The sequence below is a fragment of the Pangasianodon hypophthalmus genome, chromosome 27, assembly GCF_027358585.1.
Source record: "Pangasianodon hypophthalmus isolate fPanHyp1 chromosome 27, fPanHyp1.pri, whole genome shotgun sequence".
NCBI lineage: Eukaryota > Metazoa > Chordata > Actinopteri > Siluriformes > Pangasiidae > Pangasianodon > Pangasianodon hypophthalmus.
This window is the reverse complement of record NC_069736.1, coordinates 5,307,155-5,327,189: the sequence shown is the minus strand read 5'-3', so window position 1 is coordinate 5,327,189 and position 20,035 is coordinate 5,307,155. Positions and strand designations below refer to the sequence as shown.

Sequence of the window (20,035 nt, the reverse complement as noted above, 5' to 3'; positions counted from 1 at the left end):
TAACAGCATTACAATTTTTTATGCAAGCAGCATGTATCAGAGCTAAGGGATTTCATTGAGTCTATGGCACGCTTTGGCACTCTCTAACCGAGTACTTTGCTGCTCCATTGACTGAACAGTCGAGCGGCCCTTTTGTTATCGTACCAGGTAAGCAAACACAAAAGTCCCCATTCATAAAAAAGCCAACAAGCACTCTCCAAAGAGCCAGCTTCAGAGGGAGCCTGTAAACTGTCACAGCAGTGAGTTTATGATTAGATACACGAAGTCTACTACGCCGCTGAGAGAAGCCGTTTATCACGCTGGGGATATACTGAATAATACAATCCAAACTGAATTTTACAGTCGGATTATAATGGCACTCTTGTTAGAGTATATTCGCCTACCCTCACTGCATGCGTAATTATATGCCGTGTAACTTCTTTACAGCTTCGTGCTATTACATTGCATTGCTGCACAATGTTGTGTATTGCCGCTAATTACACTTGTACAAGGGAGTGGTTACTGAGTAATACACATACAATGGTGTCAGCCAGTTATAGACAGAAGAAAAGAAATTAAAAGATATAAAAGCAGGAATAACAGGTCAGCTCAGCACAGAACTGAAATACAGGACGAGTGTGTATTTATCTGTCAGTACCTCCCTCTGATTACAGCTCCCAAGGACTTGCCGTCAAACAACTGAAAACAAGTGAGATAACCGGAGAGAATCACATCACTGGTCGTAAATTCAGACGCCTAGGAAGTGTTTCAGAAAAGATCAAATACTTGTCAAAGTTAAAAGGCTGATCAGTGATCATTCATGGACACTTTTTATTTCTGTGTGCTAAGAGTCCCCATGTGTCTCTGGGGTTTAAAAGAGAGAAATCAGGTGAATTACACTTCCTTTTACAACAAAGTACAGTATATCTAAATGTTTAAATAAAAGTTTTACTCCTTGTATTTAATTACTGTAGTCAATGTATTTAATCAATTTGTATTTCTATCCAATCAAATTTCTACATTTAATCATAAAATCATTTTCCACTGCAAATATTGCGTTAAGATTAAACGTTTCTAAACTAATCTCTATTTACAATAACTGCGGCTTCTGTGTAATTATAATCCACAAGAGTTTCAACACTAAACTTTTCCTAAACTAAAAAGCAATAGAAAACCTGTTTATGGAAACTCCCTCGTAATGGAAGCCTAAAGGCAGCTGTTGAACCTCGTCAATAAATGCTTATGTGAAACGTATTTTTGCTACCTCATGCCTATGAATTCTTAAAGCCATTTTATAAATGAGGCTCTAAATCTGTGTAATTTGTCCTTTGAAAGATGGAACTGTTTTTTTAGAGGGAAGGATCTATGGTTGAGCAGGTCTGATGGTGCACAAACCTTTTGGAAAGTTTAAGCAACCAGAACTGCTCTATTCTGAGAAAATAGATAAAATAAAGACATATAAGTCAAACATTGTCATGTTCTGATGAGAAAAATATATATAATCTTAATAATCATATCATAATAAAACTTTTTTAACATAATTAAACAGTTTTATACATTTATTGATGGACAAATGCCCATAGACTACCATTATAAGTATGAAGTAAATTGAAAACTTCTTAAGAAACTTCATTGTCCAGAATAATCACACATACACTATGGGCATGCTGGATAGAGATTAGGTTCAACTGCAATTAATATGGCTCAATTTGAGCGTTTAAAACCTCATCCATTCCCTATACCATTGCTTATAATAGTTATGAACAGTATTTGCATGAGATTAAACAAATTATCTTCATTTGGGTCTCTCTGTTCTGTTACAAAACATCTTGAAAGCAGAAGAGGAACTGGCTAACCTAGCCTCATCCTTGATCCAACAAAGGAAAAAGCTAACTGTCTTTTCTCAAGAAGGAGGAAGACTGACTTCCTGCTGTTTCAAGGACTTTGCAAACAACTTAAGCCATTGGAATCAGGTTAACCTGATTGACTGCATCTGGTTTGTCCATGGATTTGTTTTTTTGTGCAGAAGCTAGGCTAACACCACAGCATATGAGTAAAATCAACTATGAACAATTCAAAATATGATAACCATGTTTGATAACCATATAATTGTTTGCGGTTTAACACTTTCAAAAAATGTCATAGTGCTACAATGCAGAATTGAGACCTAAAATAGATTTTTTTTAAAAACATGAAATAAGTGTAATTTGGAGATTTGTTTCTGTGTTTTTGTACATCATGGGAATCCAATACCTGTATGTCTGCAAACTTGATATTATTTCCATTAATCTGTAGGGGATTAACAGAAATAATGTCAAAGGAACTAGCAATAAGTACCCCAGCAACATCCAGTAAAATGTAAGAAGATTAGCTTGGTTAGCTTCATAGTGTACACTACCTCAGTTCACTCGAATAGTGCCATAGTTACAGTACCTCACCTGGCTCGATTAGCACCACAACTACATTACCTTAGCTTGCTCAGTTAGCACCACAGCTACATTACCTTATCTTATTCAGTTAGCACCACAGCTACATTATCTCAGTTTGCTTGGTTAGCACCATAGCTACATTATCTCAGCTTGCTTGGTTAGCACCATAGCTACACTACCTCAGCTTGCTTGGTTAGCACCACAGCTACATTATCTCAGATTGCTTGGTTAGCACCATAGCTACACTACCTCAGTTTGCTTGGTTAGCACCACAGCTACATTACCTCAGCTTGCTTGGTTAGCACCATAGCTACATTAACTCAGCTTGCTTAGTGAGCACCAAAGCTACATTACCTCAGCTTGCTCGATTAGCACCGTAGATACATTACCTCAGCTTGCTTAGTTAGCACCACAGCTACGTTACCTCAGCATGCTCAGTTAGCGCCATAGCTACATCAGCTTGCTTGGTTAGCTCCATAGCATTTGTGAGCTCAGCTCTATCAGCTTTTTTTTTTTTTTAAATCCAATTAAACAACAAAAATGAGAAATTAATGGATTATTGGGCCAACATTTATGTTTTCAGGGTATGTAATCATTTTTTAATTAAAAAAATGCGAAAGATCTTTTAATTGCCTTGTTATGAGAATCGCTTTTAGCCTTCAGTAGTTAACCAGAACAGTATTTTCTCTCTTACACCTGATACAATTGTTCCTTAAAATGTAAGCAACCTGGATTTAAAAATGTGACATTTTTTTGAGAAAATTGCACTTGAAAGTAAAATTAAGTTCCACCCCCCAACCCACCCCCCAAACTTGGTATAGAATAATGCTAATGTTGTATCTATTTCAGGTTTCCTTATCTCTGTATATTTTCACACCGATAACTGTCACACCCATATATTTGGGGCACAAAGAAAGACTGTGAGTCAGGTGTGCAGCCCAGCACCACTAAGCCTCTCACCTCTACAGGGCATTCTGTGATGGGAATATGGCGCTGCAAGGCGTAGCAGGGAGGTGGCCCTACAAGGTAAAAGTAAGCGACCTAATTAGAGCAGTTTGGTGTCCCTCGGGCAGAGCGATGGATGGATCTGCCAGTCAAGAGATTCACCTTTCACAGAGGGAGGGGCTGGCTGTGGAAACGAGCCAAAGTGTGACAAACAAAGCTGCCTGGAACCCTAACATTTGCACAAAGATACAAGTCAAGGTCCATAAAGCAGCTTCCTCTAAGGACTGGCTACCCTAAAACACTATCCCTGTTTAGCCTGAATTATTAACCAGGCAAATAAATAAAGCAGGGCCTCCTTTACCAGATTCTCTCCTGTGTAACTTAATTAACTCTGACAGGCATGGAAAGGAAGAAGACAGAAAGAGAGAACAAGAGAGGAAGGGTGGAGGGGAAAGAGAGGGAAGTAAAAACAGTTGCTAGGCAACATATAACATCTGTAAGACTTCAGCAACTTATTCAATTTTCAAGATTCAGTCTCCAGGGTTACAGCAGACAGATAACATTGCAGGCTGTTTAGGGATCCTTTTTTTCCGATTGACTGCAAATTACAAAGAGACGTAATTCCTGATCTTCAGCGTTCTTCTCACGTGCCTCCAGAGTATAGTTTCTGACACCTGGTGCTCATTTGTGCACTCAGTTTGGAAAAACATAAGCGCCTCATGACTACCAGACGATAAAATCTGACTGTAAAGTCATACTGGTTAACAGTAATCCAACTAAAGCCCTGGTCAGAACAAGTGCTGAAGGTTTAGGGGATTTGCCGAGGTTTGATTCGAAAGGTGAGGAGGGAAAACAAGCTGGTGCGGAAGATTACAGGCTTGTTACGCCTCAGTAGTATAATATTCCACAACTGAATGCACGCAAGTAATCAAGTAAGTGCATAAAAGTAGCTACCTAAAGGGTAATTAGACACTAATACACCCAGCATCCTAACTGGGCAATATTATCCATATCGATCCTTTAACAAGACCTGCATTTCTGGCTTGATGATACAGATATCAGAATCAGTATGTACTTTATTAAGTAAGAAATATAATGGGCTGTGCTGCTATAGAAAAATAATCAATGACAGCCTGACACAAAGTGAAGAGATGTTACCATCCTGAAATTGATTATTTTCCTATAACAGCACATTTCACCCATCTACGAGCACAACAATTTGTCAAAGATTACAATTTTTAATTTATTAATGACTTTTAAACCATCTATAGTTACACCTGTTGCTGTGGAACATCCGCAAGACAAGTTAGTTTCTTGTTATAGTAGCTATTAAGAGTCGTTCCTTCACCTGCCTCTATTTTTTTCTATGTTCTATGTTAACATGACAAAAAAATGCACCATGTCATGATAAACATGAGAAAGTCCTCTGTCTTAAAGATATCCCCAAGGTGAAAACTTACTGACTGTTACAGAGCACTGACACTGGAGACTCCTTCCATAAATGTTAAATAAACATCTTCTTACAGAAACGTCACCATAATCTGTTTATGAGATTAACCAGTTTAGATTATGTGGAGAATCCGCCATACAAGTCCTTGTGAATATAGCAATAAGAGCAGCTGATGCTCTGCTATTGGAATTTTCATGCTGAAAGAGCACGCAAATCAGTAACAGGAAGGCAAGTTTATCTGAGGTGGGTGAAACACAACTCAAAAACGTGGGAATTTCAAACCAGTCAATGAGCAAGTCTTGACCTGCCACAGGCTCTTCCCAAACCTGCAGTCTGTCATTTGCCTACAGAGTGGGTGTGGCATTCGGTTCAGCTGCAAAAATTGTGACTGAAAGCACCTCCAGCAGCAAAGCTTGATATGCTAATGACTCTGTTATTACACCCATATTCATTGTGGCACATTGCTGATCAAGTTCGCTTATCACAGCATCTATGAATCAAAGTCCTTGGGGTGCTCTGTGAACTGTGTAATTAGGGAAGGCATACTTTATTCATACACATCACCACAGCCATATTACTGTTCTTCATGGGGCTTTCCATGAGCCATGGGTGTCAAATTAGGAGATCCTACTAGATCTTTGTTACTAATTACCAAATTAACTTTGGCAGTAATACTCAACCAATAAAAAAAATTACGCATTTTGCAAATGTCGTATCAAATTAAATACTACCTATTCTGGTTTGCAGTTTCATTCATTCGTCTCCAGTAACTACTTTTTACTAGACAGGTAGATCCGTAGACTGTCCCAGGAATACTGGCCACAAGGTGGGAATACGCTGTAGACACTCCAGTATACTCCAGTCCACCACACACAGATATCCACACCAATTTGTACCTTGGGCAATTTATAGTCACCCAATCCATCCACCAGCATGTTTGTGGTAGACAGGAGGAAACCAGAGAACCCGGAGGAAACCCACATGGACATGGGGAAAACATGCGAAACTGCGCACAGACAGTAACCTGAGCTCAGACTCAAACCAGGAATTACATCATCTGGGATATTCCCATTCATTTAAAAAGTACACAGTGCCCTCTTCTTACTAGGCATTCATGAATTGAGATATATTTATAAAGAAAAAAGGGAACTAGGGAATTCTTTTAATACCCTTTATAATGACCTCAAACCAAAGCCTCCCTATTGTGGGGCAACAGATTTTCTGCTATCCTGTCGAGCACATACTGTATAAAGTGCTCATTTCAGTCCTTAACTAGACATCATGGTATCATCCCCTGTGTCAGATTAGGCTCTGGAGATTGTAGATGAGGCCTTGCTGTGATGCAATTCAGTTAGGGCGACTCCACCAGATGAAGTCACTGCAGTCAGAGACTGGCGGGATCCAATGAGACGCTCAGATTTAGAGCCATCAATACAACTTTGAAGGGCAGCAGACTGTCGGCGATGCCGAGGACAATCGCCATCCGTTATCTGGGCTTCGCGTGTGTGTGCCTTCCTCTCTGCCAATTCTTCTTCTACTACTCCCTCGTGTCGCACCACGCGCAGGAGCACCAGTAGGCTAAGAATAGCACACACAGCTGGCACTGCAGGGCTTACATATTTCACACTCAAATCGACTCCTAAATATCAGCCACACACGGATACACAAGCCCATACCCGAGGACCAACACAACGGATGCTCTTTAAACATTCTTCAACCCCTTGACAGGCTTGGGTTCCCCATGATTCCCAAGATCCATCATTTTACAAAGAAGGATTTATTCCTCTTTTTCCCCAAAGCTTCCATTCCTCTTAATCATTGTGCTTTGCCCAGCAGAAGCGACAAGGCTTGTTAATGGATCAATTTCTTTCTAGTGTACTAATCTGTAAGAGGCGTAGGTGCTTGCGGGGGGATGAGTCGGTGATGAATACTATTCCTAAGGGAATTATTATGAATAATATTGCTTTCAGCCAACCTCTGAGGTTGGTGTCTACAGAGGACAGCACAGTTACATCCAGATGGATTGCTGTTCTGTACAGTTGGACACCCAGTGTTTAAGTTTAGCATGAATAAGTTAGAAAACCCAAGATAATAATCAGAGTACCTAATCTTACCTTCCATAGTCGTTATAAAGGGATTATACCTCGCGGTTCACCTTTAGCTTGATCTTCCATGTTTCCTTTTAAAAATTATCCTGTTCACAGTATACTGCTATTTCTTGCATAAAAGAACTGAAACTCTGACAGTGTGAGCAGCTATTAGAAAAGCTCCATGGTGGCATTTGCTGTACCCCTGTAACCCAACACCAGGGAAGCCCTAGCAGTGTGGGGACACAGCCGAGGCCTTCAGGTTTCCTGTCCCACTGTTGGCTAATACCAAACCTCCACAAATCTCAGTTATCTAAGGGAATTCCTTCCAACATTGTTTCAGCTCCATGTCCTTTTCACTCTTTTTTTTTTTCTTGCTGGCTGTGTCGCAGAATTGTTTCCAGCCTACTCACAGCTCACTGTCTGAATACAGTTTGGTTAATAAGCGCCTTTTAGCTGATCACATTATACTGCCACTTGACAACACTTCATTACCAACATTTCAGTCAGTGCAGCCCCGTTAGATCAGACCACAGAAATCATCCTTAAAACCATAAAATCCTTAAAAATATATTAAAGGAAAAATCCACCCTGAATGACTTTACATCATTATAACTAACATGTACTCTTTGTGGCGTCTAAGATTTATTTTTTAATGAAATTCTGAGTTGATGTTTTTAGTTTAATCTTCTTTCACTGACATGTTGGTCTATTTTCACTGGCTAACAGTTTGCTACATTACTTGATAGTGGCACCATTTGGAATTCAACTCTACCTAAAGAGAGTGATGCAGCAGCACTTTAGTCTGTCCAGCTCTCTCACCTTCTCTTCTGTACATTCCGACCAAACAAATCAGCTTCCAAAGCTTCGGTATTCATGCTAATACCACCACCAACGCCATCAAGCTAGTCATTTCGTAGATCGATAACTAGCCAACCCGAGTCTCTGCCATAACTCAGTGACACTGTATATATACATCATATAGCTGCATTGCATTCTGGGACTTTGAGTCCAGTGTTTGCACCACCATCTCCACTATTTCTATGCTGAATTTCTCATTAATATAGCATTGACTTTCATTGGAAAATGGTGAGTGAGAAATGAAGCTCTTGCTAACAGCAAAACATGAACGTTATTACTTACGTTTGAGATTGCTGGATATTTTTTCTAAGAAACGTTAATGTGACATAAGTGCGAAACACAACTGATAACTTCTAACAGGAACAACAAAAACACAGCATCAACCAACAAATTAGTGCCAGAATCTCTGAACACATTACAATAGATTAATATAAACATATCAACAGTATAAACAATAGAAACATTTCTGGGTGAACGTTTCCTTTAATGCATCTCAAATATGTCTATGTATAGAACGTCTTCAGAAGCCTGTGAACACATGTGTATGTTTTTGGGGCTCGTATTTTTCCCCTTCACTTCATATTTCAGTGGTGACTACAACATGAGTCAGGGCAGAGCTACAGAAAGAGAGACCGTTCCTTTCAAACTGGGCCCGGGCCCAAGCTCAGGAAATACATATCACACATAATACTTTCCTAAAGCGAAAACAGATTCCCCAGCTCCCACTCACTTGTGCTCTCTCTCTCTCTCTCTCTCTCTTGCTCTCTCTTTTCCTCACTCTGATTTTTTTCTTCTCTTCCTAACAGCAGAAAAAAATAGCTCGGGAGCTGGACAACATTTTTCAAGCTTAAACCAAAGCTCTTTTTTAAGACTCGGCCATCGTGTTTTCCTATCGATGGTCGGAGTTTTCCATGTGCTCTGATTTACGTTAGACTGAGGACTTCTCTTTCCAACAGCTGAGGTTTCTTTGAATGGTTTCGTCTGTGCATTTCTGACCACTGTTTTTTTTTTTTTGTATGTTTTTTTTAAACTGTATTCTGTAGTAGGTTGTTCAATATCCTAGGGAGGAATGTTAATACAGCAATATCATGGTTGTTTGTTTCATATCTGGGAGTATTTTAGTTCATGAGAAATGAACTCTAGGTTCAGCACTTTCTGTCAAAATGCAATCTCGATTATTTGAAAACTGGAGATTGGCTACTTACTATAATTAATGTACATAATGCAAACAAGGCAGATTCGATGGCAGCAAATATCACTAATGGAATTTTCTTCTAAGCTAAAAAAAAAAAAAAAAAAAAAAAGGTCAGTCACTGGCTAAACCTCTCATGTTTCCTCAGGCACTGAGCATTTTAACTTCACAGGAAGCTTAAGAAAATAAACTGGGCCATCCCATACACCTCGGCCATGTCTTTAAAAAGGGGCATGACCTTAAGAGCTTGTGATAACATGAGTGAGTCAGATCAGTGGTGTCGATCTTTCTTTCTGTGAATCACTCCAGACTTCAACGTGGAACTCGTCATTTGCAAATTCCCAATCCCAAGTCAAACATCTTTCCTGACACTGACTCGAAGTGTTCGCTTTAGGATTTCTCTCAAATCCCTTTAATCCACAGCAGCTCTCATAATAACAACATGACACACTGAGCGCATCAGTGCATCATACAGCGCATATTTACATGCATGGAGGATGATGATGCAATTTACACACCCTGATTGCATGAATAAAAATCACAGCAGAAGAAATTAGTTATGCAAAGATGTGACATGAGACAAGTTTCCCTTCAGGAGGATGTGCAGCAGTCATGACCTCTACAGTGTAAGGGAATTTGGCTTGTAATACCCAACCCAATGTGTCACTTTTTCCTTTGTAAACTTGCACACAGTGTTTTTTGTTTTTGTTGTTTTTTTTTTAACTAGGCTGACAAGCATTTTTTTAAATGCAAACACAAACAGGATGATTCACTAAAAATGACTCAGTAGCCAAATAGGTTTAGTTAGGTTTACAATGGTGCCCAAGTTTAGACTAGCCTAGTCATTAGGAAGCATAGAAATCTATTAAACACTAGCTAGGTGACATATGAATATTAAATTCTTCTTTTTTAAGCTCCCAAGGCTCAAAAGGCTTCCAGCTCGCGTGGCCGTCGTTAATGATTGTCTAATAACAGCGAGCTACCAGAAAACTGCTTCACCTTTGTACACTAGAATAAGGCTACATCCCTATCCTAAGCATGCTCCCTTCCACCTCGAACCCTTGCGCACTAACCATAGTCAGTTCAAGGTGTTTGTGTGCGTGTATGTTTTTTTTAAATGGATATTTAATATCCAATAATAAGAATAAGAATAACAGTAGATATACTAGACAATAGTCACTGTACCAGAGAGAAAAGGTTGGAATGGCAGTCTTCGAGGCTTGCCCCGTTCGCCACCCAATTCGCTGCTGTAGTCATAGTGGTCCGCCGATGGCTTCCTCAGTGTAGGGCATGTCGAAATCCTCGATCGATCTGTATTAGGATCGAGCCCACGGTGCCAAAACGGTTCCGTATTCAAAAAGAAAACAAACAAACAAACAGGATCCCTGTTCCTAAGCCTCTGCGAATGATTGCTGAATTATTGTTTTGGAGAAAAGGCGTGATGAAGGTGTGTGTGTAACGGAGACTCATGCAAATCGATTCTTTGTTTCGCCGATCCGGATGTGTGTGTAAATACCGGGCTGTTTTACACTCGGAAACCGAATCATTGTCGCGCGCGGTGTGGCGTGTAGCCGTGCTTTTTTAACCCGAGCCAGGACACACGACGAGCCGTGTCCATGCCACATCTGCTTTCTTTTCCTCCTTTTCGTCTTCTTCTTCTTCTTCTTCTTCGTCTTCTTCTTCTTCTTCTTCTTCCCGCTTGATTGTTTTAATCATAAAAATACGAGTAATCTCACACTGCTGTAATCCACTATGGCGTTTTTGTCGTCTTCTTCAAGAACAAAATCCATCCAATTGTCTAAATATTGACCATCGGCAAGTCGCAGAAGTTTCCCATAATCCCAGTGACACGTTTTATTGAGCTGTCTCGGTTAGGAACAATAAACAGAGCGCGAGAGAGAGAGAGAGAGTGTGTGTGTGTGTGAGAGAGAGAGAGAGAGAGAGAGAGAGAGAGCTACCGAGATCCACGGCATTCCGCGCGAGACACGGACACGAAAAAAAAAAAAAACGCGTGCAGCAGTTGTGTGCGGGTTTTTTTTTTTCTTCCCCAAGATCTTTTTTTTTTTTTTTTTTTTTTTTTGCGCGCGCGCTATTTATAGCCTAGAATTGCATCCTTCTTCTCCAGCACGGACACCGTTCCGGTCCCGACAAACACACACACACACACACACACAGAGAGAGAGAGAGAGAGAGAGAGAGAGAGAGAAGGAATGTCCAAATCCTCGTTTCACTTTGTAGCAACACACTGCAGGGCTAAAAATAAAGCCTGACCCTCTCCGATCAGTCACGATGTTCAGCTTGAGGATGCACGATCAAGCAACAACAACAACAACAACACAATTCTTCCTCAAACGAAAAAAAAAGTTGTCAGCGCCACCAGGAACAGAGCAGAACAGCAGAAAAAAAATCTTCCTTCCTTTTTCTGTGTTAGATCATTACGAAACGTCCTCTCTCTCTCTCTCTCTCTCCCTCTCTCTCTCTCTCTCTTGTCTCAAGTTGCTTTGTTTGTTTCAGATCAGATCAGATCAGATTTTACAACACATTTTCCTCCATTGCCTGCATGATTACAGCACTGATGAATCTGTTTATCCTCTCAACCAAGCCTGAAATGCAACCTAATAAACACAGTGATCTGTGTAGAAACATGTCGAGGATGGTGCAAAAAGAAAAGATTAAAAAAAATAATAAATCCTTTAATTGCGCATGCATGAGTAACACAGTAACACTGGCAAGTGAGCGTGTTTGTAATGAAAGGTATGCAAATAAGCTCAAGGGGTTTTTGCGTGTGTATGCACGCGCGCAGGCGTGTGTGTGTGATAGAGAGTGTGTATGTGTGTGTGATAGAGAGTGTGTGTGTGTGTGTGTGTGTGAGAGAGAGAGAGAGAGAGAGAGTGTGTGTGTGTGTGTGTGTGTGTGTGAGTGTGTATACAGTAGCTGGCATATTCTCGCGCTATTCACGCATAGCTATGTAATGGCGGCCGCCTGCCTGCCAAAGAGACTCGCTTTCCCATTTAACCAAGTGGAGCGCTCACGTGATCAAAGCGCACGCACACTACCGTATTAAGCAGTGTATTAAAATAATGCAAAAAAAAAAAAACAAACAGCAAGCCATTTTGACCTTGCGCACTGTTTATTACAGTAGGACGCAGTGCTACTGTAACAGAGGCGCCAGGTTTAGTGCTCTGATTAAGTTAAAGGGATTACATCAGTGCACTTCAATATTTGATTATAGGATTTGCTGGAGGAGAAATGTCGCAATTTCTTTAACATTAACCATTTCCCTCGATTGTAGATTGCTGTAGTAATGCACAGGCATGAGCAGACTTAATAATTAACTAAAAAAATTTTAATAGTATTACTGGTGAACTTTGAGAGAAGGGGTACATAAAAATTATGCATAATCACTGAAACATCTAGAGAAACTACTAACATCCATCCATGTTCTGTACTGCTTATTCTACACAGGGTCACAGTGAGCCTGGAGCCTATCTCAGGGGACTCGGGGCACAAGGCAGGGGACACACTGGATGGGGTGCCAACCGATCACAGGGCACAATCATACACACACTCTCACACCACAGACAATTTAGAGATGTCAATCAGCCTACAACGCATGTCTTTGGGCTGGGGAGGAAATCCCTGAAGCACAGGGAGAAAATACAAGCTCCACACACATAGAACAGAGGCGGGCATTGAACCCCCAGCCCCGCGGGTACAGGGCAGGCATGCTGACCACTAAGCCACCGTGCCCCCCAACTGCTAACATTTTCTTTAACAAAAAAAATCATAAGAACTTTTCTTAAACATATTCACACCTAGGGGCTATACCATACAGCATTCCAGTCCACCTTGCATGTTTTTGAGCAGTGGAGAGTTTTTGAGTTTTTGAAACTAGAGAGCTCTGAGGAAACCCACAAAGACAAGAAGACTGGAAGAACATGTGAAACTCCACACAGACAGTACCCCGAGCTCATGATTGATCTGGGGACTCTGCAGCTGTGTGGCAGCAATAGTACCCACAGTACCACCCTTCAGCAAATCATCATAGAGCACATTCATTCATCTTCAGTAAGCACTATCCTGGTCAGGGTCGTGGTGGATGCATACCCCACCCCTACAAGGCAGGAGTATTTATGGGATATAAATATATACACCCACATATATAGATAGATAGATAGGTGTTGTATTATAAAAAGATCTGTCAATCTTATGTATGTGTGTGTGTGTATGTGTATATATATATATATATATAGATATATAGAAGTAGATATACAAAGTACACTTCAATCACATCTTAATTGCTTCATTTCAAATCCATTTTGGTGGTGTACAGAGGCAAAATTACAAAAATTGTGTTGCTGTCCAAATACTTATGGACCTGACTGTATATATACTATATATACACAGTATGCTAGGGATTAGTGTATGCTTAGGATTACAAGTTTTGAAAAAAAAAATTACAAATGGAAGTGAAAGACAGTTTAAAAGAGTAATAAATTGTGCTACAGTCACTCTAATATATGGCCTTCAAAAGTAATGGAGAGCAATGGGCAGATCCCATAATTCATAACTGATAGTGTTAGTAATTACAGTCGTCTTGAGCAAATTTTAAAGTACGCTGCCAACCATGAGTAATAATAATGAAAAGATATAACAGTTTTCAATTACTTCTCTTTATCTTTAAAAAATGGCAATCATAATCCAATAAGTGAATATTTAGATGTCATAAATCAATAGATAATAGGGAACTTTATTAACTGCATTAACTGCTGCAAGTAAAACAAGGCGAAATCCAGTAGAGCCGAGTCAGAAATGAACGGAAAACACTAAACATCAGCTGAGGAATCGATGCAGTGAGCGGTATTCAATTTGCCAAATTATGGTTATTTTGGCGAGCATTGTAAACCCCCGCTGTATCTGATAACCTCTCAGAGTGAAGTGGCTTTTGGCTTTGAGCCGTTTCTTATAGCTAGGAGGAAAAGAAGGGAGTAGAAGGGAGAGAGGGAGATGGAAGAGATATGTATCAGACTTGGCAAGAGCTGAGCCCAGCATTTATTGATCAGGTCTCTGTAGCAACACGGCAGAATTCATCTGTAGTTTCTTCACCTTGTTCAATATGTCCTCAAGGCCTGGAAAGAGCTCACTTAAACAGCATTGCAGCTTTGTTTGCTAGGTGTCTTACTGTGTAAATCCTCTGATGTAGCCTAATCATCTTTGATAAATTAGAGGAAAAGTCTATGGCGGTGTCAGATAAATCGTAAAGCCAGCGTTAGCATTAATTTCCTCATGGATTTATGGATTGGGGCATAATTATACTTGGTTTCTAATACTAATATTGATATTAAATAATGAAAATTACTTAAGGGAAACTGTACTCACTGAATTGCAAAGATTATTATGGCAAATGGTAGGAAATTATTGCTATAAATTGTTTGTAAACACTATAGCTTGCTAGCTAGTTCTTTAATGTTAAGTATTTAGCCAGCTAGCTATTTTTTTACTACATTCAATCTTAGCCCTTGATAATACATTTCATTATCTCCAAGGCACAAAATCTACATTTAGACATCACCTTCATACCAAAGTATTTGGAAGTGCCACAATAAAGCCTTTTCTTTCATCTAACCACAAATATAAGCACCTGGAGTTCACTAGAAGCTACTGGAACCTTGACTGGAACCAGCTTCTATGACCTGATGAAACAAAAATAGAGCTTTTTGGAGTTGAAAACTTAAACTGGGTGGTGTAGAAAAGAAGGATGATTATACAGAATAAAACCTAATCCCCACTGTTAGGTATGTTTTTTGTTCATAACCTTTTAAACACATCTTTACTAAGAAATAAAACACAATGGACTGTCTTGTTAATAATCATTAAAATAATCAACGATGGGGTGGTGTGGTATAGCCCGACATGAAGCGGAGTTGCTGTTACTAACCTGTAGTTGATTATTTTCCAATAGCAGCACATCCCAAAGTGTTTTATTCCTCTTATACCACTGCAATTTGCCAACACTAAAGAAGTTACTAAGACAAAACGCAGTTTGTCACGTTACCAAGAAACTGTAAAGCCCTCTGTCTTGACTTTCCCATGTTGGAAAACTTAAAGTTACAGCTTTAACCTCTGACTGTTACAAAGCACTGGAGACACTGGAGCCTCCTTCCAAAAATACTAAATAACTTCACCTTATCAACATTTTAAAAAATTAATTTATGTGGAGCGTTCACTAAAAAAAGTCCATTATATAAATTATAGAAACAATAATGTGCATTAATCTAAACCTTGCAGCCATAACTACTGTCAAAGTTGCTGTAATAGAAACTTAATCATCACCTTCTGGCCAATCAGAATCAAGAATTCAACAGTGCCCAACATGATAATAGATTGAATACAGCAACAGTACATTACTAACGTGATACCAAAGGATTAATTACAAGTAGACTGTAAATATTAACATACCAGACAGGATAATCACAGTAATTGGTAAATTACTGTAGCAAGTTTCCAAAGTAAATTACAAGGAAGTCAGAATCAAGTGGAATACAAATATATAAGTAAGCAGTGGAGAGTTAACAGGGATTAATCAAGGGCTCAGGTGAGTCTGTCTGGCAGTCCTGGGACTTGAACTCACAATCTATCAGTGACTACCAGAGAAATTAATGTCTATTAGGGAAAGAGGGAAGACCCATTGGTGTAATGATCATGTCTGTTCAAGGTTTCATTAGGAAAGTAAAAATGCAGTGGCAAGAGACATATAATTGTCTGTTACACAACTTCGAAATGTATGGCAGTTCTTACATTTTCTTGAAATAATTAGGCTTACTCTGATAACAACCAATATCTCTCCAAAGATTGTTTTCCACAACTCCTTTACTATGCTGACGTTCAGACCATTACAAATCACTCACACAAATTCCAGTATGAAATGACCAGCTGGGCCTGAAACCACTCCAGGGAGTGCATAACGCAAACTTGTTATCTCGAAAAGAAAAATGCGTCTACTTTTCATAAGCACAGTCTATAAGAACAATCACAAAATAATCACATTCTGCTCTCTCTCCTTCTCCCTCTCTCTCTTTTTTCTCTATGGCATTTCCTGGAGAAGAGGCTGTCTGGGAGAAGAATAGATGGCATGCATTATAATGAACCGAGCCTGACACCGGCTCATCCATCATCCAGCCTGGGAAAATTATAGCACTCCGGACGGCACGAGAGCCACTCACAGCCACTTCGCAATGGCATGGTGCTGGCTGAAAAAACCCACTCTTGTTGCCCTCGCCAAAATAAACGCACTGAGAATAAAAGGGGGGGTAGATTGGGGCGGGGGTGATGTAATGGCAAGATCGCAAGCTATTCACATTTGGTAGGTCCTGTGTTGTCATGTCCAGCTGCTGATTGAGAATTGAAAAATGTTGCTCATGAAACAACTATTAAAGGCAAAAATGAAAGTAATGGATCATTTCAGGATGAGCTAAGTAGGTATCGGACCATATTAGAAGCTGCAACACCTTGGTGTTGGTGATTTGAATTTTGATGATTTGATGCTCATGGTGATTTGAATTTTGAGGACTTGCTTTTCAACAATTCTATAAATTTTAAAGGAACCTGTTTTTCAAGCCCTTTACAAATGTTTCCTGTTACGTTCGCTCCCCACAGATCTGGGGAAATGACAACCTTAGCTACATAAGGAATAAAACACAATGTGATGCCACTTCAAAACTGATTAGTTTCCTAGCAACCAAAGTATTTTATTCCTCTTATACCACAGCAACTTGCCAATGCTAACAATTTTTGTTTTAAAGGACAATGTTATACTTTTTCCATTAAAAGTTATAAATTATTTCATGTTTAGAAAACAAGTTTTAATTTAGTGAATTTGTTTTTTGACAAATCTAAAAATTCTTAAGGAGCTTCTTTTCCATCTCGACTTTTTCCAATCATCAAAAGAATTTTTTTTTTTTTTTACTTTTGAGCCCTTTAAAGATCTGAACTTCAAAGGTAAAACCACTACAGTAAAATGAATGTGTACCAAACTACAACTCTAGCTACATATGGAATAAAACACAATGTGATGTCACTCCGAAGTTGATTAGTTTCCTAGCCCCAAAGTGTTTAGTCCTCTTCTACCACAGCAATTTTCTATTTGCCATCCATTTGTAGTTGTAATTAATGTTGCAGAAAAATGTTTGCAAAATACGTTTGAACAAGTTTCAACTTCACACAATAACCACTTTCTACTTTTGAGCCCTTTATAAATGCTTCAGCTACATTCACTCCCCATGGATCTGAACTTCCTCCAACAAGGATGCCATAAATTTTGTATAGTTATGAGAAATTTGCTTATATTGTTCCACTGTTATTCCGGGATAGTCAGGCTTACGACTGCTCCGTGATTTTTATGGATGATGAGTTTCTGCATCCTTCCTCATTTACGACTGAGCTCCTAATTAATTCCATGCATGTCTGTATTTTTTTTAAAGAATGCACGAACCTCGCCAAGGTCCTAGCATGTGCAGGAAGCCTGCCATGCCCAATCGAATTCCCCTGATCTGTTGTTATTTCCAGCATATGGTGACTGTTTAATTTTATGAACTTTCCAACATTCCTCATCAATACCACCAAATTTTTTTTCTGCTTAGCACAGAGTGCACTTTAATTACATCAAGAAAAAGAAAAAAAAACTTGTTTAATGCTTGAGATGAATTGCTTGGCATCAGTTGTACGCTGCAGATTACAGTTTAGCACTCATCTGTTAGGACGTCGCCAGCAAGCGTATCTCAGAAGGCAAACGTCTTTAATTCAGGCCTCACACACTGCTGCTGGCATTCTGCTCCGAATCTGCTGCCACATGCCTTGATGCATTTGCGTTGTGCCACTTCAACAGCAACAATATGTCAAACATTTGTTTCCTTCTGAAATTGGCTTTTTCTCACCATTTTGGCCAAATGAAAAGCATCAGTGAAGTCATTCATAGTTTGGTTTCATGACAGGCTGTCGAAGCCACATGGATGTTGTTGTGTTCTCAAAGAATAGAGAAGCCAATATTTGTCTAATATGACTGATTCGTCTTTACAGGCTTGACAAGCAAGATCCTAGAAAATTTATCTCCACACATTTTTTCTCATATGACTAACTGGCCATAACTCCCATAAACAAGGTACTTTTCCACATTTCTCTAGATTTCTGTTGTTGCATAGTGACATTTATCTGCACACAACTAAAACTTATCAAAGGTGGAAAGTCCTTAAGTAACTGGTCTTTATTACTATAATGTTAATTTCAGGGGATTTCTATTTTTTTTTTCCTGAGTAAAAGTCAAAATGAATAGTCGTACTCTTACTCAGTTACACTTTAATGAAAAAGTCCACACATTTTATTTAGCATTTTGTAACAGGTAAATCTTTAGGTTTTCCTTCACTGGAAAATGTTGAGAATGGGTACCTTTGCAGTTTCTCAGGAATATGACAAGCTGTTCTTTTTTAAATTAACGTCAAGAGAGACAAACAAGAGAGGATGGTCTGGGATAGCTGTTAACATAAGTCATAGCAGGAACTAACTTGTCTTACACAACACTAAATGTAACTATAATCAGACATAAACCAAGTGCTGTTCTTTAATATATTTAAAAAAAACATTTTAGCATTGACAAATCACAGTAGTATAAGAAGAATAATACACTTTGCGACATGCTGTTACTGGACAATAATCAACTGATTATTAAATATTGATCATTGACATGTTTAACTTAAGTTTTTAAAGATATCCAATTAATAAGCACAATAAAAATAAATAACTAGCCTATATAGAATACACTGTTGGAAAAATGGATCCTCAAGGGTTCTTTTTTTTATATCATTAAAGGTTCTTAGCTGTAACGCTCTCATATAGGCAAAAACTTGGTTGTAGGGTTCGATCTAGAACCTTCAAGAATTTCCCACGAGAGACAACCCAAAGAGCCCGTTAGAGTTACAGACTGCACCTTTTGGAAAAAGACCAGGTGACTTTTTTCCAGTCTTCAACTTCTAGCCTTCCTGTCAACTTGAACCAGAACTCTACCCTCTCTCATCAACAAGGTTTTCAAGGAACTGCCTCTCACTAGATGTTTATTTTATATTTTTTCACAGTTTCTGAAATATTCAAACCAGCCATCTTCTGAAGAATCATCCAAGAAATAACTCCTATGTACTTCAGTACAGTTTAAAGAGCAACATGATGTATAACAGGACATATATATATATATACGCACACTTATAATACACCAAAATTTAATGCATGTATAAGCTTTTTTTCTCCTCTTGGTCCACTACTTATTACAGAGACATAGAAAATGATTTAAAACCTTGTTAAAAATTAATGCAACAATGAACTTTCAGCAAACCTCTCCCATGTTCCAGTAAATCATTATTTTTACATTATCAGACATAAAAATCAATTTAAACTTGTAGTGCATTTGTAAGGGCAGCGCAATGTCACCCATTAGGCAGACCGAGTGGTCTGAGCCAGAAATTGACCCCAATAAATTAACCTCCTTAAGTTGCTGGCTTCAGGATAACCTCTTCTTCTTCCCTACTGACCACAGAATCATTTTCCCTGGCAAACCAAATATGAGAGGTGTAAATGCAAGACTCATGCCCTGAGTGCCTGAATAACCACAAAGGTTGCAGTACTGTTTATATATCATTCATTCATTCATCTTCAGTAACGACTTTAACCTCATCAGGGTCACCATTAAAGGAGTACTTTAACATTTCCCAACCTGATCTGTAGTGTATGTGTGATTACCACAAACAAGAACCTCAGTGTATTTGCCTGTACTGAGAAAAGAACTGAAAACCTGTTTACTTCAGCCTTACTCATAATGGAAGTCTAGGGGCAGCTGGTGAATTCTGTCAAACATGTGCAAAATAAATATATTTTTCTGAATTCTTCAGTAAACAGTCTTGGAAAATAAAGCTCTAAATGTGTACAATTTGACTTTTCAGAAATAGCACTATATTTTCAGAGGGAAGAATATCTGATAAAGTGTAAATATCTGGAATGATTATGTTATTGACAAGCTCCAGTGTTGTAAGTTCAGATTTATTAAGACTTT

The 20,035-nt window shown here is 39.0% G+C and overlaps 1 protein-coding gene across 4 annotated transcripts in view; it reads right to left on the bottom strand.

Moving 5' to 3' along the window:
- Window positions 1-11,844, bottom strand: part of LOC113531032 (mediator complex subunit 13L) — a 92,895-nt gene extending 81,051 nt beyond the window's left edge. The window contains exon 1 of one of the 4 annotated variants that reach the window (XM_053230221.1): window positions 10,129-11,844. In XM_053230221.1, the coding sequence (XP_053086196.1) occupies window positions 10,129-10,200 (72 nt within the window). In that variant the 5' untranslated portion in view covers window positions 10,201-11,844. The remainder of the gene's footprint in view (window positions 1-10,128) is intronic. The other 3 variants (XM_053230219.1, XM_026921488.3, XM_053230220.1) reach the window with 3 other exon arrangements.
- Window positions 11,845-20,035: the final 8,191 nt, after the last annotated feature.